The sequence below is a fragment of the Phyllobates terribilis genome, unplaced genomic scaffold, assembly GCF_046119375.1.
Source record: "Phyllobates terribilis strain yellow unplaced genomic scaffold, ASM4611937v1 Scaffold_1__5_contigs__length_1240528914, whole genome shotgun sequence".
In the NCBI taxonomy this organism is placed as follows: domain Eukaryota; kingdom Metazoa; phylum Chordata; class Amphibia; order Anura; family Dendrobatidae; genus Phyllobates; species Phyllobates terribilis.
In genome coordinates, this window is record NW_027362761.1 from 529,556,021 (window position 1) to 529,577,223 (window position 21,203).

The following is a 21,203-nucleotide window of genomic DNA, read 5'->3' on the forward strand; positions in this document are numbered from 1 at the left end:
AGCAGATGCATTTTGTTTTTCTGTATTGTGGCCTATATCAGCTGATAGGTTCCCTTTAACAACAATCCATAGTATGGCACTGTTTAAGGGTTTATCTCATGAAGACAACTTTACCTTTAACTGTAAATTATCATCAAAAAATGGCCTATTGTGTAATATACGGTAGTTGTTTTTTTTTTTTGCTTTTTTGGGCAGTTTTGGTTTTACATATCACAATCTGTATTAAAAAAAATATAGAGATCTTGCAATTTTCAAAGTCATATTGCAAGGCTTGTTAAAGAGTTAATATTGACTTTTAGGATCGCTGCTTCCAATAGATGGCGCTAGAGTTCTAGTCCTCTTCCTCTTTGAAGAGACAATTTGTATATTTTATTTCCCAGAGGAGCATGCATGACTTATAAGGCTCCTCACTCTGACATGCCAGGCCTGGCTTGTCACTCTCCACAAGCAGAAACATTCCCCCTTAGACCCCACACTTGCCACTGAAACCTTTTTAGTCTCTAATTTCCCTTGTACATTGCCACCATTGTCAGATCCAGCCCCCTGTCTTTCGTATTGAAGTGTCTAATGAGCGTGTGCAAAGGTCATTTGGAAAAGGGGGGCATTTTCAGAATGGGAGAGGAAGGGTTTTAATATACTTACCTGTTAATAGTTTTCTTTACACTGGCGCTAAAATGATCGCTTGAGATTTCCGCCAACTGACTGTGTATATGGGAACCTTGACAGAACGTTTACAGACCCCATTAAGTCACATGGAGAATATCGTAAGAGAATTATTGCTACTGATAATTTGTGAAATGTCTGTAAAATGTCAGGAGAAGCTCTGGACGCTGGCACTTTATGGGTTACCTTATCTGTTCTGAACTTTTTATTGGGAACATGCGGATGTCTCTAGAATGAGCATAGTAGGGGGTTATGTTGGAAATACATAATGAGCCTTAATTCGCACATCTGGATTAGATCCGGACTTCTCTGTAAAACGTGTTACACGCACAGAGAAAGTAGTGACAACATTCATCTTCCTGCCAGAGCTGCGATGGAGAAGGAATCTATTACAGAAGGAAGCGTCATTGATGGGTTTTACATAGAAACAGGGGAAAAAATTACTGTCACCGCACCTCCCACTAGGGGGCAGTCTTTTTTACTATTGACCGTGATGAGGGTCGTGCTGACAACTTTCTTCAAATGAAGCTATATGTCTAAGGAGCTGGATATATTGCCTGGCCCCAATACGCATGACACTGCAAGACTTCTGGAACAATGTCTTAATGACAGACAAAACTAAGATGGAGATGTTTAGTCATAATGTTTAGCTCTGCACCACCTTTGGCATAAACCAAACACAGTATATCAGCACAAAACATCTTACCAGCTGTCAAGCATGGTGGTGGAGAGGTAAGGATTTGAGCTTGTTTTCTAGCTACAGGACCTGTGTACCAGTGTTGACCATTAGCTCCTTTGTATACAAAAATATTCTAAAGCCAAATATGGGACCATCTATCCAAAAGCTAAAACTTGGCCAAACCTGTGCCATGGAACCAGACAATTATCCCAAACACACCAGCAAATATCTTCAATGGACAACCCCTTTCAGCAGTATTGAAAAGAAGTGTGGGCTGAAATTTCTCCAGAATGAAGTCACAGATTTATAAAGTAGTACAGAAGGTCTTTACTTTGAGTTATTGCTGCTTAAAGGGGCTCTGCAGAATTGGCACAAAAGTCTGCAGTCACTCTATGTGACTGCAGACTGTTGAATCCCCATAGCGTGCACACTGCACGTTGTCAGGATTCTTTGGTGCTTAGAGTGGGTGGGCACATGACCACAAGTATGTGATTTTCATACATGAAGTCACATGCTGACTAGACGTGTGCAACCTCGCTCAATACAAGTGAATTGACTGAGGCTGGACACGTCTAGTTGGAATGTGGCCGGAAGTATGTAAATCAAATTCACCGGTGCTGAGCGGTCATGTAGCCTCAAATATGTGATTTGCATGCTTCCAGCCAAATTACTCACTAGTATGTATAATACTGCACTGTAATATCTATCTAGACCTTTATTAAAAATGTATTTTAAATCTAGCACATGTCTCTTTCTGTAGGTTATTGGTGAGCTCTCCCTGGAGCGGATATCCCAAGAACAGGATGGGAGATGTCTATAAATGTAATCTTAACTCACAAACCAGGTGTGAGAGAATGAACCTGCCAAGTAAGTGTTTATCAACATAAAACAAAATCTCTACAGTGCATCAGTACAGAGTTGTCTGTCAGTCAGTGCCGGATAGAGCTGGCTGTCAGTCAGTGCCGGATAGAGCTGGCTGTCAGTGCCGGGGTGTGGTTACAGCTTCCGCTCACTATGTACTGAGTGTTAACTAAATCCGAGCCTCTATGACTGAAAGCTGGAGGCTGCCTGGAGTTCATTTAATCCGGTATCCGGGTTTTCAGTGAGGTAGCCCCCGCCCCGCGTCTTTAAAACACTATTAACAGTCAGACTAACCCCATATCTGCAGGTTAATAGTATTTTTTTATATAACAGGTTCCCTTTTAATGGTAAAGCGCAGTTGTTGTGCCAGGTGACTTTTCAGAATAAGCTGCTGAGCATATATACATGAGGGATAACACGACTTGAATTCTGAATATTTCAACAGTTTTTACCTCTGCAAGCTCAATCTTTAATTTCGCTTGTCTTAGTGCTGGTAGGAAGAGACTAGCTGTATCACATACACAGCACATAGACATGAAGGATTTTGCTCTCCTTTCTGTATGTTGCAAATGTTCGGAAGCAGCAATATGAAGGACATTATACAGCAGTATTGAGCAGTATAGCTGTGAACCCAGCTCTGCAGTGAGATAAAACACTTACTAGAAAACTGCAACAATACCAGCCTTTGTGATTCTCTGCCTGTAATTCGCTATGCTTCTTGGTCCCCTTTCTATATTACAGGACCTGTAATGAGATACGTCAGAGAGATGGCAATTCATCTTGTGTTGAAGAAGTTTGTAAAGTAAACGATAATTTGAGGAGATGGAGCGAGGCGACCAAATGGTTCTTTATTAAAGACAAAAGTCTAGTCAGATGTATTACACAGTTTCTTATATTTGCATTTAATATTAATTTGTGCAAAGTTTGTTGAGAGGACAGTGACCATTTACATCCCCATTTATAACATCTTTCGTAATATATCCTTCTATGTTTTGTGTGGATGTAGCCGCACTGCAGTTCCCTGCACAGCAAGGAGTCTGGAAGTGCCGCTGTGCAGAGAGGGAACGGCAGCATGGTTGCGTTCATTAAATTATCATAAGGTGATGGCATATCCAAGCACACTATAAAATGGGATTACCTGTTTAACTTTGCCTCTCATTAATAATGAAATGACTCTGCTGACTCTGCCCCAGTCTACATGTTTTAGTAGTTCTCTTGTAAGCTTATGTACACAGTGAGAGTTTTTTGGGGGTCTTTTGGAGCTGGAACTGATTTGAGACTCTCAAATCCACCTCAAAAACTGCTCATTTTTTGCTGCAAAAACTCAGCAAAAAGATTTGGAGTGCACGTAGCCTAACAGTTATTTTCTTTGTAGGTACAACTGTGATTCCAAATGTTACGGAGGTAAAGGACGAGATGAATCTTGGGCTGACACTGATAAGGAATGAAGAGACAGGTGGATTTCTGGTATGTTAAAGTAAAGCACCATCTTAGATGATATATTCCTGGATTTAACATGGATGCACCAGGAAAGATCCCGCCAAATTTCCATGGTGTTAAATATCAGTTTGACATTGTAGTCAGCATCTCAGGACAACAAATGTCAAAAATTTAATGGTCACTGATCCAAACTCTAAGAGTCAGAGCTCTCTATTCACTTTTACAGAGCCGAGGCTGTTGACAGCACAGGGGTTATGGGACCCCCGTTCTCGGCATACAGCCTCATTCAGATGTGATCTTTCTCGTACTTAAAACAACGGTTCGATTTTCATCAGTGTTTCGTCAGTCGGCTTTTACCATCAGTTTTTCATTAGTGATTTTCTCTTATTACAAAGAGTGAAAAAATAAATTGCCAAGCTTTTCTTATCCATTACAGTCGGAAAAAATGACAGTACTCGTATTGCACACGGATGGCAGCATCTGCTGTCAGTGATTTTTCACAGACCCATAAATTTGTATGGTTAATTTTGATCTTTGACTCTGATTAAAAAACACATGTCTCAGATGGTGATGGGCGAGCGTGCTCAGCACTGCTCGATACTCTATTGATCATTGGGGTGTTCAATCGAGTATCGAGCAGTGTCGACTATTGCATAGTGCTTCAGTGCTCAGGTCCCTATAATAAGCTCACTTGATTCTGAATCAGCTGAGCTGCCCAGCACTGAAGACAATTCCCCTGCAGGAAGAGCAGGGACTCCTCTGTCAGCTGGACTCTTTGTGAGTTGAAGAGGTCCAGGGCTGTGGTCTCTCTCTCCAGTAAGAAGCTTACTTGAATCATCTGAGCGCCGCACTGAAGCCAGGTATATACAGTACAGACCAAAAGTTTGGACACACCTTGTCATTTAAAGATTTTTCTGTATTTTCATGACTTTGAAAATTGTACATTCACACTGAAGGCATCAAAACTATGAATTAACACATGTGGAATTATATACTTAACAAAAAAGTGTGAAACAGCTGAAAATATGTCTTATATTCTAGGTTCTTCAAAGTAGCCACCTTTTGCTTTGATGACTTCCTTGCACACTCTTGGCATTCTTTTAATGAACTTCAAGAGGCAGTCACCGGAAATGGTTTTCACTTCACAGGTGTGCCCTGTCAGGTTTAATAAGTGGGATTTCTTGCCTTATAAATGGGGTTGAGACCATCAGTTGTGTTTTGCAGAAGTCTGGTGGATACACAGATGATAGTCCTACTGAATAGACTGTTAGAATTTGTATTATGGCAAGAAAAAAGCAGTTAAGTAAAGAAAAACCTGTGGCCATCATTACTTTAAGAAATGAAGGTCTGTCAGTTTGAAAAATTGGGCAAACTTTGAAAGTGTCCCCAAGTGCAGTTGCAAAAACCATCAAGCGCTACAAAGAAACTGGCTCACATGAGGACCGCCCCAGGAAAGGAAGACCAAGAGTCACCTCTGCTTCTGAGGATAAGTTTATCCGAGTCACCGGCCTCAGAAATCGCAGGTAAACAGCAGCTCAGATCATAGACCAGCTCAATGCCACACAGAGTTCTAGCAGCAGACACATCTCTACAACAACTGTTAAGAGGAGACTTTGTGCAGCAGACCTTCATGGTAAAATAGCTGCTAAGAAACCACTGCTAAGGACAGGCAACAAGCAGAAGAGACTTGTTTGGGCTAAAGAACACAAGGAATGGACATTAGACCAGTGGAAATCTGTGCTTTGGTCTGATGAGTCCAAATTTGAGATCTTTGGTTCCAACCACCGTGTCTTTGTGCGACGCAGAAAAGCTGAACGGATGGACTCTACATGCCTGGTTCCCACCGTGAAGCATGGAGGAAGAGATGTGATGGTGTGGGGGTGCTTTGCTGGTGACACTGTTGGGGATTTATTCAAAATTGAAGGCATACTGAACCAGCATGGCTACCACAGCATCTTGCAGCGGCATGCTATTCCATCCGGTTTGCGTTTAGTTGGACCATCATTTATTTTTCAACAGGAAAATGACCCCCAAACACACCTCCAGGCTGTGTAAGGGCTATTTGACCAAGAACGAGAGTGATGGGGTGCTACGCCAGATGACCTGGCCTCCACAGTCACCAGACCTGAACCCAATCGAGATAGTTTGGGGTGAGCTGGACCGCAGAGTGAAGGCAAAAGGGCCAACAAGTGCTAAGCATCTCTGGGAACTCCTTCAAGATTGTTGGAAGACCATTTCCGGTGACTACCTCTTGAAGCTGATCAAGAGAATGCCAAGAGTGTGCAAAGCAGTCATCAAAGCAAAAGGTGGCTACTTTGAAGAACCTAGAATATAAGACATATTTTCAGTTGTTTCACACTTTTTTGTTAAGTATATAATTCCACATATGTTAATTAATAGTTTTGATGCCTTCAGTGTGAATGTACAATTTTCATAGTCATGAAAATACAGAAAAATATTTAAATGAGAAGGTGTGTCCGAACTTTTGGTCTGTACTGTACATCTATGTCTATCTATCTATCTATCTATCTATCTATCTATCTATCTATCTATCTCCATATCTATCTCTATGGATATGGATCGATAGATATGGATAGATGGATATGGATGGATATAGATGGATGGATATGGATGCATGGATGGATGTATGGATGGACGGATGAATGGATATGAATGGAAGGATATGGATAGATGGAGATGGATGGATGCAGATGGATGGATGGATATGGATGGATGGATATAGATGTATGGATATAGATGGATGGATATGGGTGGATATGGATGGATGGATATGGATGGATATGGATGAATATGGATGCATGGATATGGATAGATGGATGGATGGATATGGATGGATGGATATATGGATGAATATAGATGGATATGGATGGATGGACATGGATGGATAGATGGATGTATATGGATGGATGGATATGGATGATATGGATGGATTGATATTGATAGATATGGATAGATTGATATGGATATGTAGCGCCCCGAGGGTTCGGTCGCTACAGAGGTATTGCATCTCACCCAGAGGTGTGATATCTCACTTCCAGGTAAGGATGTAGTGTGGCTCAGGACCCTAACACCCACATGCACTACACCACATTTTGGGGGGGACAGGGCGACGATTCTCCCGGGTGTGAGCACAACAGTCCCTGTCCCTGGCTGGAGTGGGGGGAGGGAACACCTAGAAAGGGGGAACCCGGTAGTGTGTGGGTGGGGAGAGTAGATCCTGGGTGCACTGTATAGAGGAGTATATATGGTGACCACCATCTTAGAGTCAGAGCAGAAAGAGAAAGAAGGAGAAAGTAGTAGGAAGTGAGAGGGAGCAGAGGCTCTGCATGGGCTCTGCTCCGCAGGCAGGCCAAATCTTAAGGCCTGAGCCTGGAGGGAGGAAACAGAAGGAGAAGGAGGGAAGGAAGAAGAATGGAGGAAGCTCTAAGAGAAGACTGAAGGGACCCCAGGGGTGCGGACCGGCCAGCCGCCACCGCACGCCCGCCGCTACCAGAGTAGGGGGGTCAGGCCAAGAAAGGGAATCGGATCCCTCATCTAGTGGAGGAGAGCATCTACCCTCAGCTAGCAACCGGAGGCCGTGGCATTGTACATGCACGGCCCCTCACTACACCCGTTAGGAAGGCACCACATAGGACCCAGGGAAAAGGAACATACGTTTGCCCGTCAAGGCCCGAGGCAGCTGGACAGAAACGTGGTCAATTGTGGGGTACGACAGGCCAGAGAAAGGACACACGAGGGGGGTCCTGGAAAGCACTCCAAAGGTACCTGCGAGTAGGCCGAGCCCCTCACCTGGTGAGCACAGCACGACGTGGGCAGCCATCATCTGCAGAAGTGGCTTGGAGTGTAAAACTGTGAGTAAAGACCCTGGACTGCATCACTGGATTCTGCGTCATTACTGCTGCTCCCGGCACCATCACCCCCATCATCTGCACTCACTGCCCTGAGGCTATACTCCTCCAGTGGGGAGTTATACTACCTCCTGCTGCGCACACAACATCAGCCTCAGTGGTCTGCCACGCAGCGGCGGTTCTCAGTGACCGCAATCCACGGGTGGCGTAGTCGGACATTTAATATGATAAAAACCACATAAATAGAGTGCCACTGGTTTGACCACCCTGAGCCACGGGACCGGGTCGCCGCCACGGAAGACTACAACCCCCAGTATTATACAGAGATCCGGCCCCGGGTATTTCCCTACACACATGGCCCAGGGGGTGCATCAGATAGATGGATGGATGGTTGGATATATATGGATGGATGGAGATGGATGGATATGGATGGATGGATGGATATGGATGGATGGATGGACGGATGAATGGATATGGATGGAAGGATAAGGATAGATGGAGATGGATGGATATGCAGTGCTGGCCAAAAGTATTGGCACCCCTGCAATTCTGTCAGATAATACTCAGTTTCTTCCTGAAAATGATTGCAATCACAAATTCTTTGGTATTATTCTCTTCATTTAATTTGCTTGCAAGGATAAACACAAAAGAGAATGAAGCAAAAATCAAATCATTGATCATTTCACACAAAACTCCAAAAATGGTCCGGACAAAAGTATTGGCACCCTCAGCCTAATACTTGGTTGCACAACCTTTAGCCAAAATAACTGCGAACAACCGCTTCCGGTAACCATCAATGAGTTTCTTACAATGCTCTGCTGGAATTGTAGACCATTCTTCTTTGGCAAACTGCTCCAGGTCCCTGATATTTGAAGGGTGCCTTCTCCAAACTGCCATTTTGAGATCTCTCCACAGGTGTTCTATGGGATTCAGATCTGGACTCATTGCTGGCCACCTTAGAAGTCTCCAGTGCTTTCTCTAAAACCATTTTATAGTGCTTTTGGAAGTGTTTTTTGGGTCATTGTCCTGCTGGAAGACCCATGATCGCTGAGGGAGACCCAGCTTTCTCACACTGGGCCCTACATTATGCTGCAAAATTTGTTGGTAGTCTTCAGACTTCATAATGCCATGCACACGGTCAAGCAGTCCAGTGCCAGAGGCAGCAAAGCAACCCCAAAACATCAGGGAACCTCCGCCATGTTTGACTGTAGGGACCGTGTTCTTTTCTTTGAATGCCTCTTTTTTTTTCCTGTACACTCTGTTGATGCTTTTTCCCAAAAAGCTCTACTTTTGTCTCATCTGACCAGAGAACATTCTTCCAAAACGTTTTAGGCTTTCTCAGGTAAGTTTTGGCAAACTCCAGCCTGGCTTTTTTATGTCGCGGGGTAAGAAGTGGGGTCTTCCTGGGTATCCTACCATACAGTCCCTTTTCATTCAGACGTCGACGGATAGTACGGGTTGACACTGTTGTACCCTTGGACTGCAGGGCAGCTTGAACTTGTTTGGATGTTAGTCGAGGTTCTTTATCCACCATCCACACAATCTTGCGTTGAAATCTCTCGTCAATTTTTCTTTTCCGTCCACATCTAGGGAGGTTAGCCACAGTGCCATGGGCTTTAAACTTCTTGATGACACTGCGCACGGAAGACACAGGAACATTCAGGTCTTTGGAGATGGACTTGTAGCCTTGAGATTGCTCATGCTTCCTCACAATTTGGTTTCTCAAGTCCTCAGACAGTTCTTTGGTATTCTTTCTTTTCTCCATGCTCAATGTGGTACACACAAGGACACAGGACAGAGGTTGAGTCAACTTTAATCCATTTTAACTGGCTGCAAGTGTGATTTAGTTATTGCCAACACCTGTTAGGTGCCACAGGTAAGTTACAGGTGCTGTTAATTACACGAATTAGAGAAGCATCACATGATTTTTCAAAGGGTGCCAATACTTTTGTCCACCCCCTTTTTTAGGTTTGGTGTGGAATTATACCCAATTTGGCTTTAGGACAATTCTTTTTGTGTTTTTTCCATTGAAGACAAATTAAATGAAGAGAATAATACCAAAGAATTTGTGATTGCAATCATTTTCAGGAAGAAACTGAGTATTATCTGACAGAATTGCAGGGGTGCCAATATTTTTGGCCACCACTGTAGATGATGGATGGATATGGATGGATGGGTATGGATGGATATAGATGGATGGATGGATGGGTATGGATGGATGGATGGATATGGATGGATATGGATGGATATGGATCAATATGGATGGATGGATGGATGGATATGGATGGATATAGATGGATGGTTATGGGTGGATATGGATGGATGGATATGGATGGATATGGATGAATATGGATGGATGGATATTGATGGATAGATATAGATGGATAGATGGATGGATATGGATGGATGGATATGGATGGATTGATATTGATGGATGGATATGGATAGATGGATGGATGACTATATATGGATGGATGGATATAGATGGATGGAGATGGATGGATGGCGATGGATGGATGGATATGGATGGATATAGATGGATGGATGGATATGAATGGATTTATATGGATGGATGGATGGATGGATATGGATGGATGGATATGGATGATATGGATGGATTGATATTGATGGATGGATATGGATGGATGGATATGGATAGATGGATGGATATATATGGATGGATGGATGGAGATGGATGGATATAGATGGATGGATGGATATGGATGGATGGATATAGATGGATGGATGGATATGGATGGATGGATATAGATGGATGGATGGATATGGATGGATATGGATGGATAGATCTGGCTTCAGTGAGGTGTGCGGCTCAGATGATTCAAGTGAGCTTTTTATGGCAGAAGAGAGACCACACCCCCGGAGCTCTTCAACTCACAAAGAGTCCAGCTGACAGAGGAGTCCCTGCTCTCCCAGTGCAACATGGCTCAGCTGATTCAGAATTAAATGAGCTCCCTCTATACTAATAGAGATCTCTCGCTCTCTCTCATCGTCCGCCTACCCGGCCGTCGAGTGCTGATCTCCTGAAAAAATGCTTGAATCCTTCATTGACTTAAGTTATGCTCGGTACTCGAGATGGAGATGAATGGATATGGATGGATGGATATGGATGGATGGATGGATGGATATGGATGGATGGATGGACGGATGAATGGATATGGATGGAAGGATAAGGATGGATGCATGTGGATGGATGGATATGGATAGATGGATGGATGGATATAGATGATGGATGGATATGGATGGATGGGTATGGATGGATATGGATGGATATAGATGGATGGATGGATATGGATGGATGGATGGATATGGATGGATATAGATGGATGGATATGGGTGGATATAGATGGATAGATATGGATGGATATGGATGAATATGGATGGATGGATGGATATGGATGGATATTGATGGATGGATATGGGTGGATATAGATGGATGGATATGGATGGATATGGATGAATATGGATGAATATGGATGGATGGATATGACTTGCCCCCTGGGCCGTGGGGCACTCGGATCCGGGCAATAGGGGAACGGTGGGAGTAGTAGTGGCAACCCGGTTCCGTGGCTCAGGGTGGTCAGGCCAGTGGTAGTCCGTTATGTGCTGATGATTATGTCCGACTACGCCACCCGTGGATTTGCGGTCATTAGGAACCGCTGCTGCAAGGCAGACCGCTGGGGCTGGTGATGTATGCAGCTGGGATGGTGTGACTCCTCACGGGAAGAGTGCGGCCCCAGGGCAGTGTAGTGGATGGTGGGAGTGATGGTAGTGAGAGTCCCAGTGCTGATAGTGCTGGAGGAGCAAGAAGCACGCAGACAACAGGTTGCAGTCCAGGGTCTTTACTAGAACAGGTAAATTGACCCACAAACAGTCCCAGCTAGGAGGGGACCTGGATGTCTGAGAGCAACAGGGAAATTGGCCCTGGTCAGGGTGAGGGTGTAGGCCTACCGTGCTTTCTGTGCTATCTCCTCGTTATGGGGTAACAGCCCACGTTTCCGAGCTTTCCGTGTATTCTCGCCTGTATGACCTGCGACGTGGGTTCCTTTCTGCTCCCAGCTTTGTACGGCTCTGCTGGTCCCTTCTGTTGTGGCAGAGCCTCCAGGCTTCTTAGGCCAAGGAATATACAGTCCCTTGCGGACTGGTTCTCTGCTGGAGGATGTGGAATCCTCCCAGCCTCAGACACCAAAGTCTGGTAAAGTAAGTCTTTTATCTGCCAAGACAGGCTCACTTCACCTCTTGTCTCTGGCTTGTGGCTCTCCTCCTGCCACACTTCCTCTTAGGTGCAATACAAAACTGTCTGTCCCTGCTCTGCTCTGGGACAAGTCTCAGTGCTGAGACAGGCCATCAAGTTCTTCCTAACCCTGCCCCCAGTACCAGCTTTTATAGGGGCAGCCTGCTCCCCCTACTGGCCTGAGACAGGAGGTACTGCATGCTAATGTTCCCCTGACTAGAGAACCTCCCCCTTGCTCTCAGACAGAGCTTTAATACATTTTGTGGCATCCAGGCCAGGGTGACACAGATATATGGATGGATATAGATGGATATGGATATGGATGGATGGATATAGATGGATAGATGGATGGATATGGATGGATGGATATGGATGATATGGATGGATTGATATTGATGGATGGATATGGATGGATGGATATGGATAGATGGATGGATATATATGGATGGATGGATGGAGATGGATGGATATAGATAGATGGATGGATGGATGGATATAGATGGATGGATGGATATGGATGGATGGATTTATATGGATGGATGGATGGATATATATGGATGGATGGATATGGATGGATATGGATGGATAGATCTGGCTTCAGTGAGGTGTGCGGCTCAGATGATTCAAGTGAGCTTTTTATGGCAGAAGAGAGACCACACCCCCAGAGCTCTTCAACTCACAAAGAGTCCAGCTGACAGAGGAGTCCCTGCTCTCCCAGTGCAGCATGGCTCAACTGATTCAGAATTAAATGAGCTCCCTCTATACTAATAGAGATCTCTCGCTCTCTCTCATCGTCCGCCTACCCGGCCGTCGAGTGCAGATCTCCTGAAAAAATGCTCGAATCCTTCATTGACTTAAGTTATGCTCGGTACTCGAGTCGAGCACTTCTGAGTGTCTGAGCTGTTTGATTCAAGTACCAAGCACTCAAGCAGTTTACTGCTCGCTAATCACTAGTCTCAGATTGTTTTGTGGACTCAAGATCTGCAAAAATCCCAAAGACATATGAATAGTGGAGATGAGCAGATATAGCTATATCCGCGGAGTCTAATGTTTTGGAATTCGCAGTTTCATGCAAACACTTTGAGATCCAGTTCACGATTCAAAAAAAAAACTTAGCTGGCACCATTTACCACACTGCTCCCCTTAATGCCCTGAGATTGTCATTCCTTGTACAGTGGTGGTCAGTACCGAGGCCATCACAGATCCGCGGTTACCAGCGGAGCCCAGTTTTTATGGCAGAGGCGTTTTCCAACTTCAGAGTCACTGGGTAAGTCTCTCTCTCCTGTATGGTCAGCAGAGGCCCTTCTCTCTCTCTTTCTTCCTCTCTTTTCCTTCCACTATCTTCCTCTCTCTCTCTTCCTCTCTCTCGTCCGCTCTCTCCTGTAGAGTGTAAGCTCTTATGGTCAGCGGGGTCCTCTCTCTCTCCTGTAGAGTGTAAGCTCTTATAATTAGCGGGGTCCTCTCTCTCCTGTAGAGTGTAAAATCTTTTGGCCAGCCTGGTCCTCTCTCTCTCCTGCAGAGTGTAATCCTGTAGAGTGTAAGCTCTTATGGTCAGTGGGGTTCTCTCTCTCCTGTAGAGTGTAAGCTCTTATGGTCAGCGGGATCTTCTCTCTCTCCTGTAGAGTGTGAGCTCTTATGATTAGCGAGGCCCTCTCTCTCTCCTGTAGAGTGTAAGCTCTTATGGTCAGCGGGGTCCTCTCTCTCTCCTGTAGAGTGTAAGTGTGGCGCCCCTGCGTGTTCAGTCGCCACAGAGGTACTGCATCTCACCCAGAGGTGTGGTGCCCCACTCTCAGGTAAGGATGGAGTACTACCCGGGACCCACACACCCACATCCAACACACTCCACTCCAGTAGGGAAGGGTGAGATTGCTCCTAAGGGAGAGCACAGTCCCTGGTCCCTAGCTGGAGGGTGGAACCATGTAGTGGGTGTGGATGGAGGAAGAAGATCAGGGGAGCACTGTCAGGGTAGGAGTATAAAAGAGAAGGTGGAAGGTTCTAGAGAGGGGGAGTTCAGAGTCTAGAGTTGGGAGCAGGAGCTCTGGAGGAGCTCTGCTCAGGAGGAGTAGAGAGAGGAGAGTGGGCCTGGTAAAATAGGCCCAGGAGAGAGAGGACGGGAGCAGAGGGAAGGCTCCAGAATCAGAAGGGATACCAGGGGCACTGTGAGTGCAGGAAGCCACCCGTACGCCCGAATATACATGGACGTGGAGGGATCAGGCCGCAGAGGGGACTGGCCCCTAAACTAGTGGAGAATAATTAGGCTCAGCTACATAACCGGAGGCTGCAATATTTGCAAAGTGCAATAGCCAACCACCACGATTATATCGCGAAAAGGTGGCCGCATAGGGTCCAGGGGATTGCACGTCGCCCGACAAGACCAAAGGCTACCGGCTTGGGACACTGATTGTGAGGCGCAGGGCAGGAGGGTGAGAGCCAGCGCAGGGAAGACGACTGTGAAAGGAACATAGAACGGGGTCCCTTTTAAGTACTCCTGAGAGACTTGAGAGTCGCTGAACCCCTTCCCTGGTGAACACAGGACGACGTGGGAGGTTACACAGTGGCCCTGGTAACCTGGAGTCTTGAACAACTGTGAGTAAACCTTGAAGACTGCACCCACTGTGTTCTGGAATTATTGCTGCGCCATCACCAGCCCTGCACTACACAGCACCAGCAACATCTACCTCATAAAACCCCTATATCCTGCCCTGGAGCTTAGCTCTACCTGTGGAGAGCTGAACCAACTCTGCTGCGTCACCATCAGCTCCAGAGGATCTGCACAGCAGCGGCGGCCCCCATATAGCCGCATACCACAGGTGGCGTCACAAACATTATCTCTATAAAAACTTTATTCCCCTTTTACTTTCCCTTTAATTGACCGCCCTGGGTCACGGTCACTGCCACCGTGATATCCCCAGCACCGACCGGCCCGGCTACCGAGTACCCCACGGCCCAGGGGGGCGCGTCATAAGCTCTTATGGTCAGCGGGTCCTCTCTCTTCTGTAGAATAGAAGCTCTTATAGTTAGTGGGGTCCTCTTCCTCTTCTTTCCCCTACAAGTATTTTCAAAGCAATTGAGATTTGCTGAATTTTATTCTCCAAAAATTTCATTTTGGGGAGAAATTCAGTAAAGTCGGTGAATTTGAATTTCAAAAGTTTTTCTCATCTACAATGAACAGTTTGATATATTATAGTGCATACGTCTTCTATCTGTGAAAAACATGGATAGAACACATGCATGAAAAACAGACGTCTGAATGAGCCTCAATGATGGGTCTCAGAAGTGGGACATCAATCTGACTTTTATTGCATATTCTGCTGATATTTTATTGATTTCTGCAGCAGTGACCATGCAGCATGTATCTGTCTCTTCTTTGCAGACATGTGGCCCCTTATGGGCCCAGCAGTGTGGAAAGACTTATTATGCTACAGGCGTGTGCACTGACATTAGTCCGACCTTCCAAGTGCTAAGAAGCTTTTCACCAGCTATTCAAAGTAAGTGAATCATGGAAATTGTGTCTACTTTCAAGATGATTGTGCATTTTCATAACTCCTCTCTTCTTAAAAGGGTTGTCCCCTTTTAACAATATGTTCTCGTAAGGTCAGTTTTGTGTAAAAAAACAAAGAAACTGATCTTGAATTATCCTCCCCGGGTCCAACGCTGAGTCTCTGCTGTTGCGCTGTTCTTGGTTGTTTGGCTGCAGAGGTGATGTCACGTTGACAATGCTGCAGCCAATCGCTGTGTTCAGCAGCTTTGTCCATGTAGATTCAGTGCTGGACCTGGGGAGTGTAAGTAAAGCAAAGTTTCGGACAAAAGTTGTTAAAAGGGAACAACCTCTTTTATTATCGTCATAATGATATTATTATTATAATTCACAATCAATACCACATAAGTATATGTAATATTATATCTTAAAATAAATATTGATATTTTCATTATTATTAATGGAATTTTTCAGGACTTAACAATCGAGGACCTATCAATCTGTGATTGGTGGGAGTCCAGCTCCTCCAAAACTGCCCCTGTAATATCTGGATGTAGCTGATATATAGGGGGTAGATAAACAGCTACTCTGTAGCAACTACTAAGCAACGTACGGGGCTGCAATGTTCCTCTCCGATCGCTTATACCTGGCCGCTGCCGGAGCAGTTTTCAGCTGATCAGTCGTACCCAGACCCATCTCATATTCACGACTTGTACTATTGATAGGTCGTCAACGTTTAAGTCCTGGACAGCCCTTTTAAAATACTATTCTATATGAGCAGTGATATTTTGATGTTTATTATTACATTTTTACCACTATTATTATTATTTGTACCATTTATAAATAATGTTAAGGAAAACCGGTCTGGGACAGCTCATAGAGTCTCATGGCTTCCAGTACCACCTCTATGCTGATGACACACAGATCTACCCCGATATCTCCTCCTTACTAACCATAATTTCACAATGTCTGTCCGCTATTTCATCTTTCTTCTAGATTTCTAAAAGTTAACATGGACAAAATAGAATTCATCATCTTTTCACTCAACCCCCCCATCCGACCTATCTATCAGTGTCAATGGCTGCTCACTCTCCCCAGTCCCGTGAGCTCGTTGCCTCGGGGTAACCCTGGACTCTGATCTCTCCTTCAAACCACATATCCAAGCCCTTTCCACTTCCTGCCGACTCCAACTCAAAAATGTCTCCCGGATCCACTCATTCCTCAACCACGAATCTGCAAAAACACTAGTGCACGTCCTCATCATCTCAATCAAGTCCCGCCTCGACTACTGCAACCTTCTGCTTTGTGGCCTCACGTCTAACATTCTCGCACCCCTCCAATTTATCTTAAACTCTGCTGCCCGACTAATCCACCTGTCCCCCCGCTATTCCCCGGCCTCTCCTCTCTGTCAATCCATTCACTGGCTCCCCATTGCCCAGAGACTCCAGTTCAAAACCCTAACCACGGCATACAAAGCCATTCACAACCTCCATACATATGTGACCTAGTCTCCCGGTACTTGCCTGCACGCAACCTCCAATCTTCACAAGATCTCCTTTTCTACTCCCCTCTTATCTTCTCCTCCCACAATCGCATATAAGATTTCTCCAGTGCATCCCCCTACTCTGGAACTCTCTACTCCAACATATCAGACTCTCGCCTACTGATGAAACCTTCAAAAGGAACATGAAGACCCCCCTCTTCCGACAAGCCTACAACCTAAGCCTAACCACCGCTCCACCATACCACTGCGCGACCAGCTCTGCCCTCACCTACTGTATCTTCATCCATCCCTTGGAGACTGTGAGCCCTCGCGGGCAGGGTCCTCTCTCCTCCTGTACCAGTCGGTGACTTCAGTTGTCTAAGATTATTGTACTTGTTTTTTATTATGTATACCCCTTTTCACATGTAAAGTGCCATGGAATAAATTGTGCTATAATAATAAATAATAATAATAACCTGTCAGTTACACCAACCCCTATGCTTGCAAAGGTAGTGCTTGATAGAGCAGCATAAAACATTATAAAAAAAATGCCTATTACAGTGGTATCCACTCTGCTGTTGTGTCGAAATTCTTTTTTTATTGATATGCAAATTAAGTTTGCAAGTGCACTGGTGAGCATATCAGTGCACTTGCAGTCTATGTGTCCTCTTTACTTGTTCCTGCCAGGGGCGTAACACTCTGCAACCGGGCTCATGCAGATGGGGCGCCCACTGATGTCAACAGCAATCTCAGCTTGGTGTGCATCCAAGGGATGCACAGTCATCTAAAATGTGTAGAGGTGCAGAGACCCGCTGGCTCCCTGCACCTCAATACAAGCCGTCGGCCAATCAGGAGCTGTCATAGGCATGTGACTCGCCCAGGGGGGGTATGGGGGACTCGGTACCCGGGCCTTTGCCTTCTTGGGATGTCACGGCGGTCGGCTCCCAGGACCGTACCCTGGCGTCACTCTTAAAAGGGGTTTGTTACTTGATGGGACGAATAACAGTTTTGTCTCGTGACACCACCTGTGGTTCCTGGTAATGAGTACCAGCGCTGCTGCAGACCTCTGGAGCAGATGTTAGGGCAGCTGATTTGGTGCGGCTCTCCACAGGCAGAGCGCAGCTCCAGGGCAGTGTAGGTGCAGATGGTGATGCTGGGCATTGCAGTGCGGGAGCGATAGCGTGGTAGAAATAACTGACAGAAACAGTGGGGTGCAGTCATCCGAGTTTACTCACAGTCATTTATTTTCCTCAGGTAGCACTAGATAGCAGACAGTCTCCCATGTCACGCTGCGGTTACCAGGCAGGGGTTCAGCACTCCTTCAAGTTTCTCAAGAGCACTTAACGGGACCCCCCTCTGTATGTTCCTTTCTTAGCCGACTTCCGCGCTGGGTCTCTACCTCCTGCCCTGCGCCCCGCCGCACAAAGTCCCGATCAGGTACCTTGAGATCCCTCTGGGCAACTTAAAGTTCCCGTACCTGGCTTGGTGCCCTTTTCGGCGGCTTAAGTGCGGATGTGGCAACTGCACCTTGAAAGTGCAGAAGCCTCTGGTTTTCTAGCTGAGACGTAAAGTAACTCGGCTAGTCCAGGGACCGGTGCCCTTCTTGCGGCCTGATCCCTCTGACGCCTGGCAGACTCGGGCGTACGGGTGCCGTCCTACACTCTTGGGCCTCTTTTATTAGGCCCCACTCTGGAGCAGAGCTCCTGAAGAGACTCTGCTCCTCAGACTGCTCCTCTCCTCTTCTATCTCACTGAATCCACCCCTGCACATGATGGCTTCCCTATATACAGTACAGACCAAAAGTTTGGACACACCTTCTCATTTAAAGATTTTTCTGTATTTAAATAACTATGAAAATTGTACATTCACACTGAAGGCATCAAAACTATGAATGAACACATGTGGAATTATATACTTAACAAAAAAAGTGTGAAACAACTGAAAATATGTCTTTATATTCTAGGTTCTTCAAAGTAACCACCTTTTGCTTTGATGACTGCTTTGCACACTCTTGGCATTCTCTTGATGAGCTTCAAGAGGTAGTCATCGGAAATGGTTTTCATTTCACAGGTGTGCCCTGTCAGGTTTAATAAGTGGGATTTCTTGCCTTATAAATGGGGTTGGGACCATCAGTTGTGTTGTGTAGAAGTCTGGTGATACACAGCTGATAGTCCTACTGAATAGACTGTTACAATTTGTATTATGGCAAGAAAAAAGCAGCTAAGTAAAGAAAAACGAGAGGCTATCATTACTTTAAGAAATGATGGTCAGTCAGTCCGAAAAATTGGGAAAACTTTGAAAGTGTCCCCAAGTGCAGTTGCAAAAATCATCAAGCGCAACAAAGAAACTGGCTCACATAAGGACCGCCCCAGGAAAGGAAGACCAAGAGTCACCTCTGCTTCTGAGGATAAGTTTATCCGAGTCACCAGCCTCAGAAATCGCAGGTTAACAGCAGCTCAGATTAGAGACCAGGTCAATGCCACACAGAGTTCTAGCAGCAGACACATCTCTTCAAAAACTGTTAAGAGGAGGAAACCACTGCTAAGGACAGGCAACAAGCAGAAGAGACTTGTTTGGGCTAAAGAACACAAGGAATGGACATTAGACCAGTGGAAATCTGTGCTTTGGTCTGATGAGTCAAAATTTGAGATCTTTGGTTCCAACCACCGTGTCTTTGTGCGACGCAGAAAAGGTGAACGGATGGACTCTACATGCCTGGTTCCCACCGTGAAGCATGGAGGAAGATGTGTGATGGTGTGGGGGTGCTTTACTGGTGACACTGTTGGGGATTTATTCAAAATTGAAGGCATACTGAACCAGCATGGCTACCACAGCATCTTGCAGCGGCATGCTATTCCATCCGGTTTGCGTTTAGTTGGACCATTATTTATTTTTCAACAGGACAATGACCCCAAACACACCTCCAGGCTGTGTAAGGGCTATTTGACCAAGAAGGAGAGTGATGGGGTGCTACGCCAGATGACCTGGCCTCCACAGTCACCAGACCTGAACCCAATCGAGATGGTTTGGGGTGAGCTGGACTGCAGAGTGAAGGCAAAAGGGCCAACAAGTGCTAAGCATCTCTGAGAACTTCTTCAAGATTGTTGGAAGACCATTTCCGGTGACTACCTCTTGAAGCTCATCAAGAGAATGCCAAGAGTGTGCAAAGCAGTCATCAAAGCAAAAGGTGGCTTCTTTGTAGAACCTAGAATATAAGACATATTTTCAGTTGTTTCACACTTTTTTGTTAAGTATATAATTCCACATGTGTTAATTCATAGTTTCGATGCCTTCAGTGTGAATGTACAATTTTCAAAGTCATGAAAATACAGAAAAATCTTTAAATGAGAAGGTGTGTCCAAACTTTTGGTCTGTACTGTATATTACTCCTGACAGTGCTCCCCTCTTCTGCGCCCTCCACCCACACCCACTACTGGGTTCCCCCTCACTTTTTGTTCTCCCCCACTCCAGCCAGGGACGGGGCAGCAAAAGAAGTGAATAATGCCCTTCCAGCCGGCCTGGAGTAGTGTAGTGTTGAGTGCAGGTGTTGGGGTCCCGGGCAGTACTCCATCCTTACCTGAGAGAAGGAGATGCCACACCTCTGGGTGAGGTGCAGTACCTCTGTGGCGACTGAACCCTCAGGGGCGCCACACATGCTAGTCACTGGCGGCGCATGGCAGTGACGTGATGCTCTGCCCGCCACTTACACGCTGTGCGGAGTACGGACCCATAGACTTTCTATTGCTCTCGTACTCTGGCTTCTACCTCAAGAGTTGCACACTTCTGAGCAGTCTTTTGAGTGATCGTGGGGGTCTCAAATCTTGGACCCCTTTCCATCTGCAAGGATTTTAAGGGCCTGCAAAATATAAAATAATGCAGCAAAGTTTAGTTACGCTTTAATTTTTTTTTCTTATTGATTTATTTATCTTTTAATTATTAGGTTTTATGTTACACCATAGAAGCAAGATTGCTATATATTAAAATTATATTACATAAAAGTATAGATAATCATTCCAACAATTATTACATTTTATAATTATTATTTGTACTTATTTATAAAAAAAAAATAGTAATATTGTTTTTCGTTACATATTGTATGTACAGTATATATACTGGGTATGTATATAATTTCTTTAAATTTAATAGGGTTGTGTTTTCTCCCTTAGCCTGTTCCTCGTATATCGACATTGCTATTGTGTGTGATGGTTCAAATAGTATTTACCCTTGGTCAGCTGTTCGGAATTTCTTGGAGAAATTTGTAGAGGGCTTAGACATCGGACCGACAAAGACTCAGGTATTGTAATATGAACAGAAGCCTGCATGTACTGAAAATGGTTTTGGTGCCCTAGCTGTAGATGTAGCTAGCTCTAATTGATGCTTTTAACCCCTTAAATCCTGCTGGCAATGGATGACACACACCGTCCCAGTTGTGCATTGTTCAGGATCCATTGCCTCCCCTACATCTCCCCATAGGGTGT

The 21,203-nt window shown here is 45.2% G+C and overlaps 1 protein-coding gene across 4 annotated transcripts in view; it reads left to right on the top strand.

The window, feature by feature from the left end:
- Positions 1–21,203, top strand: part of ITGA2 (integrin subunit alpha 2) — a 174,447-nt gene that overhangs the window by 83,407 nt on the left and 69,837 nt on the right. For all 4 annotated transcript variants that reach the window (XM_073680315.1, XM_073680318.1, XM_073680317.1 and 1 more), the window contains 4 exons: positions 2,103–2,209; positions 3,579–3,670; positions 15,138–15,252; positions 20,892–21,019. In XM_073680315.1, the coding sequence (XP_073536416.1) occupies positions 2,103–2,209; positions 3,579–3,670; positions 15,138–15,252; positions 20,892–21,019 (442 nt within the window). The remainder of the gene's footprint in view (positions 1–2,102; positions 2,210–3,578; positions 3,671–15,137; positions 15,253–20,891; positions 21,020–21,203) is intronic.